Raw genomic sequence first — 18,471 nt, 5'->3', positions numbered from 1 at the left:
GGCCCCAGGGATCAGGGCCAGGGCTCCCCACCGGCCCTCCCGCCCCAGCCCCCACGTGGCCCATGAGAGCCGCTCAGGGCGGACAGGCCTCGAGGCCCCGGGAGCCCTGCGCCCCTACCTGTACACAATGCGCTCCCGCTGCAGATCCTCCAAGCCACAGCACAGCTCGGCCGCGTAGAAGATCGCTCTCTGCTCCTCGAAGCCGGGGTCGCCCAGGTTGTGAATGTGAAACTTCAGGTCCCCTCCGTTCATAATGGTTAGCACCAAGCACAGGGACTTCTTGGTTTGGTATGTGTAACATAAGCTAACCTGAGGACAGCAGTGTTGTAGGAAAGAAAATGCAAAAACCTGCTCGTTCATTGGCGATGCACTCTATTTGTGAGCAACAGTCAAACAGTCCGTGTACGTTCACAGTGAGAGCACCGAAACGCGGCCTGCTTTGGGGGAGAAGTGCACCAGCACCATCGCAAACCTCTACCTGATGAAGCGCTAGCAGCTGCTCAGCGCCGAAAGCAGAGAACTTCCCAAGTGCGTGCGCGCTCGGTCACGTCCAGCTCTTTGTGACCCCATGGACTGCAGGCCGCCCGGCTCCTCTGTCCATGGAATGTCCCAGGGAAGAATACTGGAGTGGGTTGCCATTTCCTTCTCCAGGGGATCTTCCCCACCCAGGAATCAAACTCGAGTCTCCCACGTCTCTTGCAGCAGCTGGTGGATTCTTTGCTGCTGAGCCACTGGGGGAGCCATGTCTAAGTGAGTAGGTGTCAACCTTCACAAAGAACTTGGGGTGGAACTCCTCAAAGCTACATTCTAGCCGTCGAGCACTGGCACCCCATGCTTGCGGACTGTCTGCGCTCGGCATGGGAGTCGGACGCCTCCGGCGGAACAGAGGGGTGCAGAGCTGCTCAGCTCTCCCAGTGCCTGTGCCGCCAGCCATGCCCTGAAGCTTCGGCACTCTCCTGTGGTCTCGCCGCTCGCTCCTCTGCACACGCAGGGGACACCTCTCAGCCATGCCCAATACTGGTTTTGTGAGCCTCTCTCGTGAAGTGCCTGTTCAAGCTCTTCACCCACTGTCCTGCTGGTCTGCAAGTCAGTTTACACCCGTGAGTACACACATACACACCCTTCTGGGATTCTGGCTGGGCTGCATTTCACTTGTCTTACGGCCACCACAGTCCTGAGGCTCCCACCCGTGAGCAGGGCACCCCACCGTTTGTTCAGGGCATCTGTAGTTGTGTGTAAATATTGTTTTACAGTTTCCAGTGTAGAAGTCTTGCACATTTCACTGGATTTTTGTCTAGATTCTGATGTTTCTTAATGCTATTGTAAATGGTTTCAATCAAAGTTTTTCAAACTGTTTCGTATCTAGTTGGTGCCATATCTAATAACTTGGCCAAATTCTCAACCAGTTATCTAGAGAGTCTTGGACTGCCTTCACACACAGTCATGTTGTGGTGGGGGGTTGGGGAGGGGCTGTGAGGAGGAAGAGGAGATGAACTCCACAGAAGTACCAGTCAGGATCCCCTGAGATTGGCCGTAAGCAGGAAGTAATGAACAGGTCAAGGGCAAGGGAAAGTATTTCCAGGATCCTGGCAAGAGGCCAGGAGTACAGAAACCAAAATATTGTATTTCAGTAGAACAAACCATAACTATTATCCATGTCCCTTTTGCAGCGCTAGACTGTAGATTTTGGTGTTTGGAGATAGTTACACAAATATGTTTAAAGCGACGCTAAGATAAGCCCATTTTATCAAAGGTTTTCTTGTAAAGCACGTACAGAAGGCTGACACGTCGCACACACAGCAAACCCTTGCTGTTAAACTAGGTGACAGCTCTGAAGGCCTGTCTGTCTTGGAAGCTTTGTGCCCAGCACGAAGTGCTGACCTCAGAACTGAGAAGTAAATGACACCATGAAGCCTTTTATAAGTCGTCTTTCCCTCTCTTCCTTCAACATGTAATTAGGTGGAGGAAGCAGCTGTGGAGATGAAAACCCGCTACTTAACGCACAGCCTGGACCCAGGACCCCTGGGCTCAGCCCTGACCCATACAGTGAGGGTGGAGTCAGGCCTCACACAACTCGGCTCGCTGGCTGAGGGCGAGTCGTGAACCTGCGCCGTCAGAAAGAGGGCGGAGGCGGACACAGATGAGGCCCGAGTGAGGGGCCGGGCAGAGAAGCGCTTCAAGCCTCTCAACCAGCTGGGGCTTCGGCCAACCGCAGGGTGAGCCCAGCCACTGATGCCACCAGAGAGGGCAGAGGGTCAGCGCCAGACTGGGCAGTAGGGACACGGGCGGATTCATCACAAACCACCTGTTTGAGTCCAGGGAGGGCTGGGCAGGGCAGTGGAGGGCTGCTCCTGCTCCTCTCCCCTCAGCGGCGGGACAGTGAACCCCGAGCACACTCAGCTGGGGTGGGCTTGTGTCCAGCAGCACACGCACTGGACAGACGCCACTTGCCCAGCTCGCCATCCCAGGGAGGACAGAGAAGATACTTACTACAAACCTACTGTGCACTTTCTCTAGGATCCTCTTCTCGCTCAGGGCCATGGCCTCCCCTTTCCTCCTCTTTATCCTTTTCTTCTCCAGCTTCTTACAGGCGTACATCTTTCCTGTAGCTCGCACTTGACAGGCACAGACCTAGTTTTTAAAAAAAAAAAAAAAACACAACACAACAGTTCATATCCACTTGGCAGTTCTCAGGCTGCCAAGAGAAAGAGTGTTCTCCATGACAGTTCCCTCTGGTCAAGAGCAGCGTGGACTCTGTGGGGCCAAGACCACGGCCATCACAGCCGTGGCTGGGTCCCCCTGGGCACTTCCCTCTGACCCTCGGGTCCTTGTTGAAGAAGGGAGCTTATGAACCGAGCACAGTGCCGGCAGAACTCGCTCTGTGAGATCCTGCTGCATCTGCTTAAATATATCTCCCTGTATCTTTCTACTTTCTGTACAAAAACAAAAGTTTCTGACAGTAAATATTCTTGATTACTTTTAAAATTCAAGAATACGTGTATTTCATAGAATCCATAGGCTTTCATACCTTTATTTTACTTAATTAGTTCTTAAAGTAATATTTATATATTAGTTCACATTATGAAAATTTCCAAACAAAGGTAAGTGAAGAGAACAGTACAATAAAGCTCCCAGCTTCCAGCCTTCCCTGGTGGCTCAGTGGTAAAGAATCTGCTTGCCAATGCAGGAGCTGTAGGAGACATGAATTCGACCCCTGGGTCAGGAATATCCCCTGGAGGAGGAAGTGGCAACCCACTCCAGTATTCTTGCCTGGAAAATCCCACCGACAAAGGAGCCTGGCGGGCTACAGTCCATGCAGTTGCTGAGTCGGACGCAACTGAGCAACTGAACAGCAACCAGCCTTCCAGGTTCCAGGCTATCGACGCAGGCTGTCATGGTTCCTGACTGCCACCTGCCCACACCCCACACCTGCACACACACACGCCACACGCGTGCACAGAGGATTACTTTATTTTTAAAATTTTAATTAAATTAATTTTAAATACTTATTTATTTGGCTCTGCCAGCTCTTAGCTACAGCATGTGGGATCCTTGTTGCATCATGCAGGATCTTGAGGTCAGATCAGATCAGATCAGTCACTCAGTCGTGTCTGACTCTTTGAGACCCCATGAATCGCAGCACGCCAGGCCTCCCTGTCCCTCACCAACTCCCGGAGTTCACTCAGACTCACGTCCATCGAGTCAGTGACGCCATCCAGCCATCTCATCCTCTGTCATCCCCTTCTCCTCCTGCCCCCAATCCCTCCCAGCATCAGAGTCTTTTCCAATGAGTCAACTCTTCGCATGAGGTGGTCAAAGTACTGGAGTTTCTGGGGTGTGTGAAATCTTGTTCCCTGGCCAGAGACTGAACCCGGACCCGCTGCACTGGGAGCATGGAGTCTCAGCCATGGACCACCAGGGAAGTCCCCCAGAGGATTACTTTAAAACTGAATACAAGACATGATACGATTTTATCCATCACCCAAAATAATTTTGATGGTAAAATATAAACCTCATTGTGAAAAATATTGAAAGTATTAATAAAGACAATGATAAAAAACCCAGATTCTAAGATAACTATCACTGATACTGTACTGTATAAGCTTCAAAGTGCCCCCTTTGTACATATATCTGCAAGGATATATAGCTTGCTCCCCATCAACCTCTGGCTTTTAGGGGAAATTGGGCTTATGTTACAGAACAGATAATATTTTATAACTTTTTCATCTTACTGTGTGACTATCTTCTCAACATTAAACGTTCTACAAATACATGACTATTCCAAAACGCAGTTCATCATTTTCCAACCACGAAGTCTTGGCACATAGTCTTCGCACATCTCTTTTATCATGCATGCACTGAAGACAAATTCCTTCAGGTGGAGTTGCCAAGTCAGAGAGCGAGAAGGGAGAGGGGGTGGGGTGGCTCTGCAGCCCCTCAGCTGCTCCTCACAGAGATGGTGAAGCAGGGCTCATGAGGCCTCTGCAGGAGACCACCGCGGGCTCCCCGATTGCACAGCTGGAAGTGGAGGCACAGGAGCCTGACCTCAGGGTGCGTGGGTCCCAAGGACGTGCTCTCTCCACCGCCCATCAAGCAGGCAACGCTGCTCACCCAGCCCCTGCCCATTGCACCGGCCTCAGGACCCACCAGGGCTGCCTGGAGGGCTCAGGGCTTAAGTGAAAGCACTGCTGTTGACCAAATGAGACCAAAATGTTGGCCTTTCACACTGCCAGAAGAGGTGCCGGCATTTAGCAAAGGTAAACGCGCTGCCAACATTTGGACTGGAAGGGCCCCAGGCATCTGCCTCAGTCACAGGGGTCTAACTGGCATTCCCGAGAGAAACGGACCACCCACTGACCCCTGCCCTGGGCCTGGCGCAGCGCAGCACTCCCAGAACACATCTGTGAAAAACCACAACCGTTTCTCTGTCCTCCCAGCCGTTTGTTTGGGAGCACCAGTCGATGCATTTAAAAAGTGCTGTGAGATCATCAGCAAACCGAGTCTTTTCACGACAGTGAAAACTTGCCGACGTGTTTCTGCTGAGTCCATTGTTAAGACCTCTGTGTGGCCAGACCGCGGGCTTCACTGCTTTGTAGACACAAGAGCCCGGTGCTGGAAGCTTCCTTCCTCTGTCCTCACAAAGTCCGAGCTCCGTCCCTGGAGGCAGTGTGGGGCCGGCGGCATGGACCGAGCGCTCCGGAGGCGCGTGAGGAGATGGACTCCTCGCAGATGCGTCTCCCGCCGAGGGCCCAGCATGCTGGGGTGGGGCTCACAGAGCACCAGGCAGCCTCCAGGGCCACAGCGGGCACCCCACAGGCTCTCCGGAGGCTGGCACACTGACCAGTCCCTCTCGTGGCCACTGCGAGTGATGACAGGAGGCCCCAGCAGTGTGACTCCTCCCGGGCTGGCGCTGGCCATGGCTCTGGACTAGAATTTGGGAGCACACGCCATGTGAATCTCACGCAGATGGTGGCCCGGCTCTGACCCGGCTCTGGGACTTAGGAAGGCTTGAACTCAAAGTGACTGCTCCACACACTCAACGAGGCCGTTAGTGTCTCCTTCAGCTGCTGCAGAGAGCGTGACGGGACTCTGAACACCGACCACAACCGTCTCCAATCCCATTTAAAGACCATCTCTTGTGAACCTGTGGGTAGTGTCTTTAGGATTTTCCCCAATTTCCATATTTTCTAACACCTTTCGAAGTAGGTGTAAGGTACATACACATCCAGAGTTGAGTTAAATAAGCATATTCAATAATATTTAACAAAATTTAGTAATATACTCTGTACTAATGTGAACTTCCAGGCTAGTCCTCAGTGATAAGAATGGAATAACAGAAACTCCACCAAATGGAAACAGAACAATCTTTTCAGTCAGGATAACCTTACTAAACTTGAACACTGAAAACATGAACTAAGAACTGAAATGTAAAATCACAAAGATAGTGAATCATTCTCCCCACTGCATCTCTGAATTTTTTAAGAGCATGTACCTTTTGCTCAAAGTTCAATCTTAATTCTCGTGGCTGCTAAAAGTATTCTTAAAATACACAGTAAAGAAATAAATGGATTGGTAGAGTCGATACATTACCTGAACATCTCGCCTTTCCGTGACCCCCTTCGGCTTTTCTAGAAGTACTGCTCACAGCTGTCAGGTACGACTTACCTCTCCAAACCCGCCTTTCCCCAGGACTCTGTAGTGCCTAAATGTGCTCTTTGTCACCGGTTGCCTAATTAATGACAAGGGAAAAAGAAAGCCTCAGGTCTCACATCACATTGCTATTTGGAAAGAGAAAAACCTACCTAGCCGCTGGCCTGGCCTGAGAAGGGGACCCTGGGGAGGGTGCCCAGGACCAGCTGCCTGTGCTCAGAGAGGGGCTCCTCAGCGGGACAGCTTTCAAGAGACAAGCACGCTAACATTTAAAACTGTGAAAACACTGAAGACAGACGCAGAATGATCCTGCTATCCTTACTGACTGAACTAAACACAAGTCTGCGCCAGCCCACACTAGGAGAGCCCTCTGTGTTCTCTTTGGCACAGCTCCTGGGCCTCTCAGAAGGCTGGTGAGGGAAATGACACTGACAGGGAGCTGCTCTTTGAAGAAAGAGCCTCAAAGGCGGTGTTGACACCGTAGCAAAAGAAACCTGTATGAGCTAGAACTGAAATTTAATAAATCAACAATCATTGTAACAACGCTGGTAGCAGCTAACACAGAGGAGGAGACGGCTGGAAGGCATCACCGACTCAATGGGCGTGAGTCTGGGTGAACTCCGGGAGTTGGTGATGGACAGGGAGGCCTGGCGTGCTGTGATTCATGGGGTAGCAAAGAGTCGGACACGACTGAGCGACTGAGCTGAACTGAACACTTCCTGAGCATGTGTGTTGTGCACCGAGCCCTGTGCTGAGTGTTCCACACTCGTTCCTCCGGTGACTCCAGCGTCCAGGGTGGTGGTGGTGGTTTAGTCACCAAGCCATGTCGGACTCTCTGTGACCCCATGGACTGTAGCCCACCAGGCTCCTCTTGTCCACGGGATTTCCAAGAATACTGGAGTGGGCTGCTATTTCTTTCTCCAGGGAGTAGGTCACCCAAAGCCCATGCAGGCCACGTCACTGAGGACACACAGCTAGTAGGCGTCTGGGTAGCGGCTGAGATGGCAAAGAGCCGAGCACCACGTCGGGTTCTGTCTCTGTGAACCCAGGACACGGTTTACTGTCTCACGGTGGCACCAGCAGGGCTAACTGTCATTTTAACAAGAGGAAACAGGGCCCACTGGATCAGAAGAAATTGTACAATATTAATAATAAGATTTCCAATAGTATTTTGACAGAAAGGTATACATCAGTCAGAATGCAAATGGAAGTCACGATTTGTTCACTGAATGTCAGAGGAGAACATACCTTTCCAGCCATTTCCACTGTAAAAATCGAGAAAAATATGCACTTTCTTGGTATTCTTCAAATGCTTCTTCACTTAAATGGTCATGGACAATTCTAGAAAGAGATTTTATGCAACTATGTACATCTGGCTGCAGTACAAAATGAAGACAACTCTGTGATTTAATGCATGAGTGCGCAGGATACGGGAAAATGAATCATTACCCACAATTCAGTATATTGAATTTTGCAACTACAGAATCTCACACTAGTTTCCAATGCTACCAGTGAAAACATGAATGCAAGAATTCAAAAGAAATAAAACCAATTTACCTTCCTAAAATCAGAGGTACTTTTTAAGTATTAGAATATCAGTGAAGTAATTACTTGATAAAAATAATCTTCCAGGAGAAAAACAATAGTTTAAAATATACTCAAGGTGTGTGTGTGTGTGTGTGTGTGCGCGTGTGCATATGTGTGCCTGCACACATGGAGGCACATGTATTTCAGGAAGGAATGTAAACAGTTTGCAATTAATATTGGTGTAAATGTATAAGTGATAACAGTCATAGGGTAGAAACTGTTAATATGTGACGTCACCTTTTTTTTAAATATTAAAAATAAAGCTCTCGAGGACTTCCCTGGCGGTACAGTGGTTAAGAATCTGCCGGCCAGCGCAGGGGGCATGGGTCCGACCCCTGGTCCCGGAAGGTCCCACACGCCGCAGGGCAACTAAGCCCGTGAGCCACAGCACGGAGCCCACTGCACTGCTGAGCCCGGGTGCCTAGAGCCCGTGCTCCACACAAGAGAGGCCAGCACCGCGAGAAGCCCGGGCGCCACAACGAGGAGCAGCCGCCTCCCCGCAGCTAGAGCAAAGCCCCGCGAAGCAAGGCCCAGCGAACCAAAGACAATAACACAATTAGCCAATCAGAGCACTCGATACATCGTTTGATGCTACACGTTTCTTGAAGAAATCTTCTGCAATGAGCCCTGCCTCTTAGGTTTATTTATGACTCTGTGATAGTAGGAATACAATTGGTCCTTGGGGAGTAGGTGAGGAACAGGACGCAGCCTGCCCTTTAAAACGGCGCTGCAGTGGATCAGCATCTATGGAGCTGACGCTGGAGGGACCATCCACAGCCCGTCCTGACGACCCTGACTGCTCAGTCAAGGACACAGGTGAGTCGGTGGCGTCCAGCTTGGGACGGGGGTGGCCAGGGCCCTGCGGCTGCAGCGCACTAATCCTGGGTGGGGAGCAGACGGAGCCCTCCTGAGCCGCAGTGGAGTCACCAACAGAGAGAGAGGAAGCCATCCCCTGGGCGTGGTGGAGTTTAACCGGGAGTGACCACAGCCTATCTGAGAACTGCTAGTAGGTCGTGAGTGAGGAGGCTGTGAGAATAATCCCAGCACCATACTGGTTTCAGACTTCTGAGCAAATCACTTGATTTGCTTCCCTTTATTTTGTACAAAGAGGTTATTCAGATGTTCCTGGATTGACTGATGTTATAGCACAGCACTTCTCAACTTGTGTTCTGAGGCTCCCTACTTCCGAGACCCTGGAGAGGGAATCGGGGCTTCCCTGGTGGCTCAGCTGGTAAAGAATCCGCCTGCAGTGCAGAGGACCTGGGTTTGATCCCTGGGTTGGGAAGATCCCCTGGAGAAGGGGAAGGCTACCCACTCTACTATTCTGGCCTGGAGAATTCCATGGATTATATAGTCCATGGGGTCGCAAAGAGTCAGACATGACTGAGTGACTTTCACTTTAGAAGGAGTTCAGTAATGACGTGTGTTTATAAATGCACTAAGTCATCCGTTAGCGTCTTAAACTCTCATTCTCACGGAAGGGCTTACCAGAGGCCACAGGCCAGCGGACCACGTCATTGCTCTGCACGACAGCAGAACATCGGTGCCGTCACATCCCACATCAACACGAACTCCGTCAGTGACACTGGGTGCTGAGAGGCTGCCACTGCAGTCCTAGAACTAAGCCTGTGCCGGAGGCCGGGCCCTCACACCCCCACGTGTGAGCAGGGGTGGCCCTGCCCTGGGGCTCCTGTCCCTGGCGAGCACGTGGGCAGCTCAGCTCCAAACACCTGTGACCAGTCAGGATTCTAACACCATCGGCTCAGTTAATCCCCTTTATAAAGGTCCCTCGGTGTCTCCGTGAAAGAACACAAACACTGCCTGATTCTAACTCGTTTGTGTTTCACGGTCTGTATAAATTAGTAAGGTCAACGGCTAAGTCAGCTTCCCAGGATGTCAACTTTACTTCCCAATATTCCTTGCCTCAAAGCAGCAGACTCTGCGCCACTGCCCTAGCCTGGCACATGAACCCACCGCACACAATCTGTGAATTTATGACACTGAAAACCGCGCATCAGCTCATCACTGGTTTCTGATGTGTTCATCTTCACACTCCCACTAACCGTCACGTGCGGACTCTCACCAGAGCTTCGTGTGGGAAGCAGAGAGGACCCACTTAGCTCACTACGCAGGACCAGGATTCTGGGAACCAAACTGAGAAGGGAGGGCTTGGGGGAAATAAAGGCCATGACAAGACAGGGATGAGGCAGAATAACAAGAACCCAAACTCCTAGAGGCCACACGATGTTGTACCGTCTCCAGTGCCGATGCCACGTGCAGCGGATGGTAAATGACAGTTAATAAACATGTAGGAGTGGAGAGCCACCTGTCAAATGAACTAACCAAACAGATGTCGGAATACCAACACCTGTTTAAAGATTATCAGCTGTTATGTCCATCTCTTGAAGTTTCTGCACAGAGAAGGCAAAATTTCGGACCAGTCTCTTCAGTCATGTGCAACTCCCACAGTTTTCAACATCAGAACAGAGTTTCAACAGCAGAAGGAGGAAGGGGAAAGAAGGAGCCCCTCTGGGGTGTTCAGACACTCGGCCCTGCTAACAGCCTGCCCTCAGCTCCGGGCTCCTGGGTCAGCCTCACCTTATGGCCGCCACAGGGAGCAGACTCCCGTCCCAACAGGGCAGGGCTCAGCGGGCGCATGTTGAGGGAATGACTGACACCCGTCTGCTTACAAACAACTCCACGCCTGGGGCCAGGTCACTTCAGCTACCACTCTTTCCTCCTGAGCACGCGAGGAAGCTGAACTCAGGTGACTGCTTGGACTCGGGATGTTCCTGTCCTGACTGCAAAGGTCTGCAGAAGAGATATTTTCAGTGCCCGCTCTATGGGGCTAGGCAGAGGGGCCGGGCAGGCAGCAAAGCCACGCTCGCGACCTGGCGCTTCAGGGTGCCCCTGTGCATGTGTGGTCATCACTCCTCAACCGCTTGACGGTGGAGGGGACCGCCCTAATCCAGCGAGGACACGCCCCCGCGCAGAGGCTGCGGGACCCCGGCCCTGGCAGAGCCCCCGGCCGCGTGCACCCACTCACCTGGTGCACTCCTCGAAGATGTCTTTGGATGGGTCCTCCCACAGTCTCTGCCTGCACTTGAGCACCACGTGTTCAGGTATTTCTGGTAGAGGGGCTGGCGAACCCTTCAGACAGCACAAACCAAACGCGACAGTTAGTGATTTCATGAATGACCAGCTGAAGGCAGAATCTCGTGCTTATTGACAACAGCCACACCGTGAAGGGGATGAAGGGACGGTCCGGGCGCCCCCTCTGCCCCCACCAGCCTCGCTGTCTGGAGTGCCGTGTCAGCTGCCTCTTCCAGCCATCCCCTGCAAGCCCCAAAGACGCCCGTACAGGCATGTGCGCAGCATGGTCCCCGACACTGGAGGCACAGGAGCCACCCAAGTGCCCAGCAGTGGGGGATGCAAACTCAGACACCGATATTGTTCAGCCTCAAAAAAGAAAGGAATTCTAAGACCTGTTACCACATGGAGGAACCTTAAGGACACTACGCTAAGTGACATAAGCAAGTCTCAAAAAGAAATATACTGTATGATTCTCCTTACATGAGGTCTCTGGACTAGTCAGATTCACAGACAGAAAGCAGATGGTAGGGGGCCAGGGGCTGCGGGCAGGGGCAGTGGGAGTTAGTGTTTAATGGGGACAGAGCCACAGTTGTGCAAGATGAAAACCGTCCAGGAGACGGGTGGTGGTTGACGGTCTGCACGTCAGTATGAACGCACTTAACTCTACTGAACTGTACGCCTCGAAATGGTTACGATGGGAAATTTGGGTTTTTTTTAATCACAATTGAAAATGTAAACACACACACTCAGAAACAGACACATCTTCCCCCCTCACAGAAAAGGGATAAATACATGTATAGTGCGGTAGGTATATGCTGACACCCACAGAGCTACCCTGCTTCCTCAATGACTGCATGGCTTCTAGAGAATGGGCTTCTGCCCCCTCAACAGTTCGTTGCCAGTTCTCGCCACGGCAAACATCACTGCTGTGAACGTTTTCCACAGCTGTGTTTTATAAGGTAGATTCCTAGAGGGAGAAATACTAGTTCAAAAGATACACACATTTAAAACACTGGTATTTATTGCAAAACTGCTCTGCAAAAAGGCTCTAGGAGTCTATATTCTCAACAACATCCCCACACACCAGCTCTCCCCTCTCCTGACCCTCACGAAGAGGATTCTGGAAAAAGAAAACACACAGCAAAACTGCTGTCCTGATTTATTGAAAAAAAATACACAGATCACATTCAACTGTACATTGAACTTACTGATTTCTGGCTGTGGGGTAGCTGAATAACCACAATACAACTTTTTGTTTTCTACAAATCAAAGTTCATTATCAAAGATGCTGAACTGCTGCTGCTGCTGGTGCTGCTGCTAAGTCATGTCAGTCGTGTCCAACTCTGTGCGACCCCAGAGATGGCAGCCCACCAGGCTCCCCCGTCTCTGGGATTCTCCAGGCAAGAACACTGGAGTGGGTTGCCACTTCCTTCTCCAATGCATGAAAGTGAAAAATGAAAGTGAAGTCGCTCAGTCGTGTCCAACTCGTCGTGTCCGACTCGTAGTGACCCCATAGACTGCAGCCAACCAGGCTCCTCCGTCCATGGGAATCTCCAGGCAAGAGTACTGGAGTGGGGTGCCATTTGCCTTCTCTGCTGAACTACTGGTAGACATATATAAGAAGTAAACTCACATTTCCCCCCAAAACCAATAATACTGTTATAACTAATAATGATTAATAGCTGTCATTCAAATTGCCTAAAACAAGTGATGCATTATGTCATTTAGCCTCATAACAACCTGATGGAAGAGGCTTGACAAACTACGGAACGTTCTGGGGCAGCCACAGAAACAGCAGTGGAGCCTCACCTGAGCAGTGTGCCCCCAAGGCTACTTTCTTCCTACACGGAGAGGCTACGATGAGGGTAAACAAGTTTGGTCACTCACTGACTCATCAAATGCGCATTGTTCCAGGCACGGGGCCAAACAGAAAACAAGACAAAATTTCCAGCAGACAAAGCCATTAAATTCCAACACTTGTCTCAAAAATACACGTTTTACAGAAATAGCTCTTAGGGTTTTCCATAGTATTATTTCCCCTCCAAAGGTCTCAATTTCCTAAAGCTAAATTAAACAGCAGGTTAATTCTATGAAGACTATTTAATGACTTACTCCAAATAGAGATCCTTCCTTCAGTGTCTTAGAAAACACACTAACAGAAATCTATTTCCACAGGAAGGAAAAGCAATGCTCAGATCCCCCATGAGCAGAGACATGAGGCAAGCTAAGTGCAGCAAGCTAAGGATGGGACCACTGGCCTGATACCAAGCACAAGGAAAGCGGAACAGAGATTCCTTCTGCGGCTTTAAATTAAGGAACAATACTTATTTTTCAGGAAAGGTAATTGCCAGCGAAAATTTACCAAAGGACCCAGTGCCTTACTTTTTAAAGTTTTGGACAATGAGAACTCTGATGGGAAAGTCCACCAGTGGGGACGGAGAGGGGGTAGATTTTGCAGATATATGCTTATTATCCTCTGTTAAAAACACAAACCTGCATTATTTTTAAACTCGGGCTGTCTTCTACTGTTGGACTCCAAGAGCTGCTTACGCATCTTGGGTGCCCGATCCGAGTCCGACACTGGCCTGCTCGTATGTCCCCACTCTCTTCCGCCTCTCTTCTTCACGGTGCTCTTTGAAGCACTGTACTTTGATGAAGTCCAGTTTATCTGTTGTTTTCTTTTGTTGCTGTCCTTTCAATGTCACATGAGAACCCACCGTCTAAATTGAGGTCGTGAAGCTTCACACCTGAAGTTCTACAGCTAAGAGTCACGCCTGAGAGGCTTCCTCTAGGAGCAGTACGGTGTTCACAGTCAAGTTACTTTTTGTATACAGTATTAAATAAGGGTCCAACTTCCTTCTTCTGCACATGGGTACCTGGCTGTCCCGGCACCATTTATGGAAAAGACTCTCCTTTCCCCGAATGAATAGTCCTGGCAGCCTTAAGTCAACTGACAGCTTCCAGACTCTCAGTTCTGTTCTGTTGATCTATATGTCTGTCCTCATGCCAGGACCATACTGTCCTGTAGCTTTGTAGTAAGTTTTGAAATTGAGAGGTGTTAAGTCCTCCAACTTTGCTTTTTAAGATTGTTGTAACTATTCATGACCCTTTCAGTATGTGTATGGATTCTAAGATCTACTTGTTAATTAATTAACTTGTGAACGCAGGATGCCTTTCCATTTTATTACAGTTCTGCTTTACTTCCTTCAATGATGTTCTGAAGTTTCAGTGTGTTAAATGTTGCACTTCTTTTGTTATAAACAATTACTGCTAACTCTTCTACTCTTTTTTATGCTATTGTAAATGGAGTTGATTTAATTTCATTTTTGGACTTTAAATGATAGTGTATAGAAACACAATAGAAGTTTGTTTAGTGATCTAGGATCCTGCAAGCTTGCTGAATTCATTTACTAGCTCTCGCAGCTTTCTTTCTCCCTAATGTGTATAAATACTCAGGATGTCCTATATACGACTGCTCCAATCTGAATGTGTGCCCCAAATATGTATGTTGAATTCCTAACCCCCAAAGTGATGATACTGGGAGGCAGAGCCTTGGGAGATGCTTAGATCAAGAGGATGGAGCTCCTGCGAGTGGGGCTGGAGCCCTTATAGTGGAGGTTCCAGAGACACCTCACACCTCTTCCACCACTTAAGGACACAGCAAGGAGGTGCTGGCTATCAGCTTCCAGATGTGTGAGCAATAAATTCCTGTTGTTTGTAAGCCATCCTGGAGTGTGAGGTCAAGCGGGCCTTAGGAAGCATTACTATGAACAAAACTAGAAGTGATGGAACTCCAGCTGAGTTATTTCAAATCTTAAAAGATGATGCTGTTAAAGTCCTGCACTCAATATGCCAGCAAATTTGGAAAACTCAGCAGTAGCCACAGGACTGGAAAAGGTCAGTTTTCATTCCATTCCCCAAAAAAGGGCAATGCCAAAGAATGTTCAAACTACCACACAGTTGCACTCATCTCACACACTAGCAAAGTAATGTTCAAAATTCTCCACAAGAGGCTTCAACAGTATATGAACAGAGAACTTCCAGATGTACAAGCAGGATTTAGAAAAGGCAGAGGAATCAGAGATCAAATTGACAACATCCGCTGGATCACAGAAAAAGCAAGAGAATTCCAGAAAAACATCTACTTCCGCTTCATTGACTATACTACAGCCTTTGACTGTGTGGATCACAACAAAATGTGGAAAATTCTTACACAGATGGGAATACCAGACCACTTTTACCTGCCTCCTAAGAAATCTGTATGCAGGTCAAGAAGCAACAGTTAGAACCAGACATGGAACAACAGACTGGTTCCAAATTGGGAAAAGAGTATGTCAAGGCTGTATACTGTCACCATGCTTGTGTAACTTTATATGCAGAGTAAATCATGCGAAATGCCAGGCTGGATGAAGCACAAGCTGGAATCAAGATTGCCCAGAGAAATATCAATAACCTCAGATATGCAGATGACACCACCCTAATGGCAAAAAGCAAAGAGGAACTAAAGAGCCTCTTGATGAAGGTGAAAGAGGAGAGTAGAAAAGCTGGCTTAAAGCTCAAAGTTCAAAAAAGTAAGATCATGGCAACCGGTCCCTTCACTTCATGGCAAAGAGAAGGGGAAAAAGTGGAAACGGTGACAGACTTTATTTTCTTGGCTCCAAAATCACTGTGGATGGTGACTGTAGCCATGAAATTAAAAGACACTTGCTCCTTGGAAGAAAAGCTATAATAAACGTAGACAGCACACTAAAACACAGAGCTATCACTTTGTTGACAAAAAGTCTGTATAGTCAAAGGCCATGGTTTTTCCAGTAGTCACATACAGATGTGAGAGTTGGACCATCAGGAAGGCTAAGCAGGAAAGAACTGCACTGTGGTGCTGGAGAAGACTCCTGAGAGTCCCTTGGACAGCAAGGACATCAAACCAGTCAATCCTGAAGGAGATCAACCCTAAATATTCATTGGAAGGACTGATGCTGAAGCTTGATCTCCAATACTCTGGACACCTGATGTGAAGAGCTGACACTGGAGAAGACCCTTATGCTGGGAAAGATTGAGGCAGGATAAGGGGCTGACAGAGGATGAGATGGCTGGATAGCACATGAGTGTGGGCAAACTCCCGGAGATAATGAAGGACGGGGAAGCCTGGCAGGTTGCTATTCATGGGTCGCAGAGAGTCAGACACGACTGAGCGACTGAACAGCAGCAGAAGCAGGCACTGCTGCCCCTCCCGCTTCCGTACTTGTTGTGTCGACCAGGGCAACTCTTCACACTGCACCTTTCTCCTTGACAACTTCCCTTGCTATTTTAGTTTTTCTTCAGAGAAGGTAAGGAAGAAAAAAGAAATTAATAAAAAAGATTTAAAAGCTACATAAATACAACCTCTCTTCTACAGCTCTCAGTGGAACGTCTAGTGGGCACAAAGATATTCCCACAGTGAGAGAGTGGCAGAGATGGTTCAGACCCAAATGGGCTTTGACTCCAAAGTAAAATGGAGTCATTTCATTACTTACTTATTCCAACGAAGTAAACATGGCTATGTGCTCTAATTATTTAAGTCATTTACAAATCTTTATGCTAAAGAAGGGAACGCACCTTTCCCCCGAAGAACGTGTCGAGGACCAGGAGCCCACAGTGTCTTCGGTCCTCATCAGCGGCCACTTCATATTCTGCCTGATTGCAGAGACAACAGAAAAGAAAAACGTTAGTTAAGCTTCTTTGTGGACTTTTTAAGGTTTCAAAAATCCTCTGACTTGTGGAATTGACTTGGTGCCTTGAGAACCAGTGAGCAGCTCTTTTGATCAAGTATCTGCAGCTCTTCTTTGGAAAACTGATGGCCATGAGGGGAAAAACCGGTCTGTTTTTAAAGGATCGATAATGTAGTAGGCTTCCCTTGTAGCTCAGTCGGTAAAGAATATGCCTGCAGTACAGGAGACCTGGGTTCAATCCCTGGGTCGGGAAGATCCCCTGGAGAAGGAAATGGCAACCCACTCCAGTATCCTTGCCTGGAAAATCTCATGAACAGAAGAGCCTGGTGGGCTGCAGTCCATGGGGTTGCAAAGAGTCGGGCACGACTGGGCAACTAACACAGTGTAGTAAGGAACACGTGCACAGTGCTCCCTGTATCCTACTGCATTTTCAGCCCTTAAGTGTGGCCAAATAGAACGGAGTAAGATGAACAACTTGGGCTGGCCTAGGCAACGGTGTTTCAGGAAAGCCCAAGAGGCACTCAGACACCTGTGTGCAGTGCTCCCAAGGAAGTCAGTCCGCAACACCTGAGCAGGAGCCATTCACACACACGTGTCAGGGATCAACCGGAGGGCAGGCGACAGCACCCAGGCCAGAAAATGAAGTCACAGGCAGCACCTGATCAGTATCTAAACACCCATCGAGGATGAGCAAGGAACAAGGAATGGGAAGACAGAGAGGAGAGAGAGAGACAAGAGGGAGATTGCCAAGGCCGAGATAAGAGAATTTCAACAAGTTGTTCCGCAGAGTCCCCAGCCAGGCAGACAGGAGGATGCAGAGGCCTCACGAAGCCCAGGTTCTGCAAGTGGGGCCCTGAAGAGCAGCAAAGCCGAAAGCCAGATGGAGTTGAGAGAGGCGGGGAACGAAGACCCAGGGAAGCTGCTCTACTGAATGCACAGAGAGGACTCCAGGATGGAGGGCTTGTGCCAGCAAACAGCCTCCTCCCTTACACTCTGCTCAGGCCTGGCACAGGGGCCGTGGCCTCGGCTGGCTGCCCTCCCAGAGCCGACTTCACCCTCTCCATTCAGGGCATCACACTCACCAGCACACTGGCTGGCACACTGTTTATGCAAAGACTGCTCGACTCAAGCTCCAGGAGCTCCAGATACGACACAATGGGCAATCGATGGGAGAGAAAGTGCTGCGACTCTGTTCACGCACGGACTGCTCAACTCAAGTTCCAGGAGTTCTGGATGCAATACAATGGACAACTGATGGGAGAGCAAGTGTTATGACTCCGTGATGGCCTCTAACGTGCCAACCAGACGGGTGGCCAACTCTAGGTACTCAAACACTAACCCAGTGTTGCTGGGAGAGAAAGTGTTGTGACTCCATGATGGCCTCTGACGTGCCAACCAGATGGGTGGCCGTCTGCAGCTGCTCAAACACTAACCCGGTGTTGCTGGGTGTTTGTAGATGTGGCCAAGTCTCTCTCGGTTGACTTCAATCCCAGGTAATCTGGGAGGGCCTTGTTCAACCAGCGCAAAGGCCTTTCAAGCAGAGCTGAGGCTTCCTCGAGAAGTTCTGCCTGAGGAGAGCAGTTTCACCCCACTGCTGGAGAGTCCTGTCCTGCCCTTCCTGATGGTCTGAGCAATGGATTTCCCACCTCCAGCCAGATCACACCGTCATGTGTGCTGATTCCTTGCAATAAATCTCTCAGCCTGTCTGTTACCGTTTCCATGTCTTTCCTTGGCCCCCGACTGATATAATTCATTCAACAAACACTGACACCGGAACAGAGTGAAAAACCATGTCAGCGGCCAGGAGAAGGAAATGGATAAGATGCCATCTGTCCACTCAAGGAGCTCAAAGAACCTGGCATCACCCATACAAGGAGAGACGGAGCCACAGTGATGCCTGGTGGCATACGCTGGTGTGGCTTATGCACCACAA

General features: G+C 49.5%; 1 protein-coding gene across 12 annotated transcripts in view; it reads right to left on the bottom strand.

Moving 5' to 3' along the window:
• The window catches only part of GRK4 (G protein-coupled receptor kinase 4), a 57,878-nt gene that overhangs the window by 16,294 nt on the left and 23,113 nt on the right, over nt 1-18,471 (bottom strand). For 11 of the 12 annotated variants that reach the window (XM_010848044.1, XM_010848002.1, XM_010848019.1 and 8 more), the window contains 6 exons: nt 16,426-16,503; nt 10,784-10,887; nt 7,399-7,491; nt 6,166-6,229; nt 2,491-2,631; nt 119-309 (listed from right to left, as the gene is read on the bottom strand). In XM_010848044.1, the coding sequence (XP_010846346.1) occupies nt 119-309; nt 2,491-2,631; nt 6,166-6,229; nt 7,399-7,491; nt 10,784-10,887; nt 16,426-16,503 (671 nt within the window). The remainder of the gene's footprint in view (nt 1-118; nt 310-2,490; nt 2,632-6,165; nt 6,230-7,398; nt 7,492-10,783; nt 10,888-16,425; nt 16,504-18,471) is intronic. The other variant, XM_010847977.1, reaches the window with a different exon arrangement.

Source organism: Bison bison, unplaced genomic scaffold (genome assembly GCF_000754665.1).
Source record: "Bison bison bison isolate TAMUID 2011002044 unplaced genomic scaffold, Bison_UMD1.0 scf7180017849866, whole genome shotgun sequence".
Classification (NCBI taxonomy): domain Eukaryota; kingdom Metazoa; phylum Chordata; class Mammalia; order Artiodactyla; family Bovidae; genus Bison; species Bison bison.
Note: the sequence above shows the minus strand (reverse complement) of the source record. Positions and strands in the feature narration are given on the sequence as shown.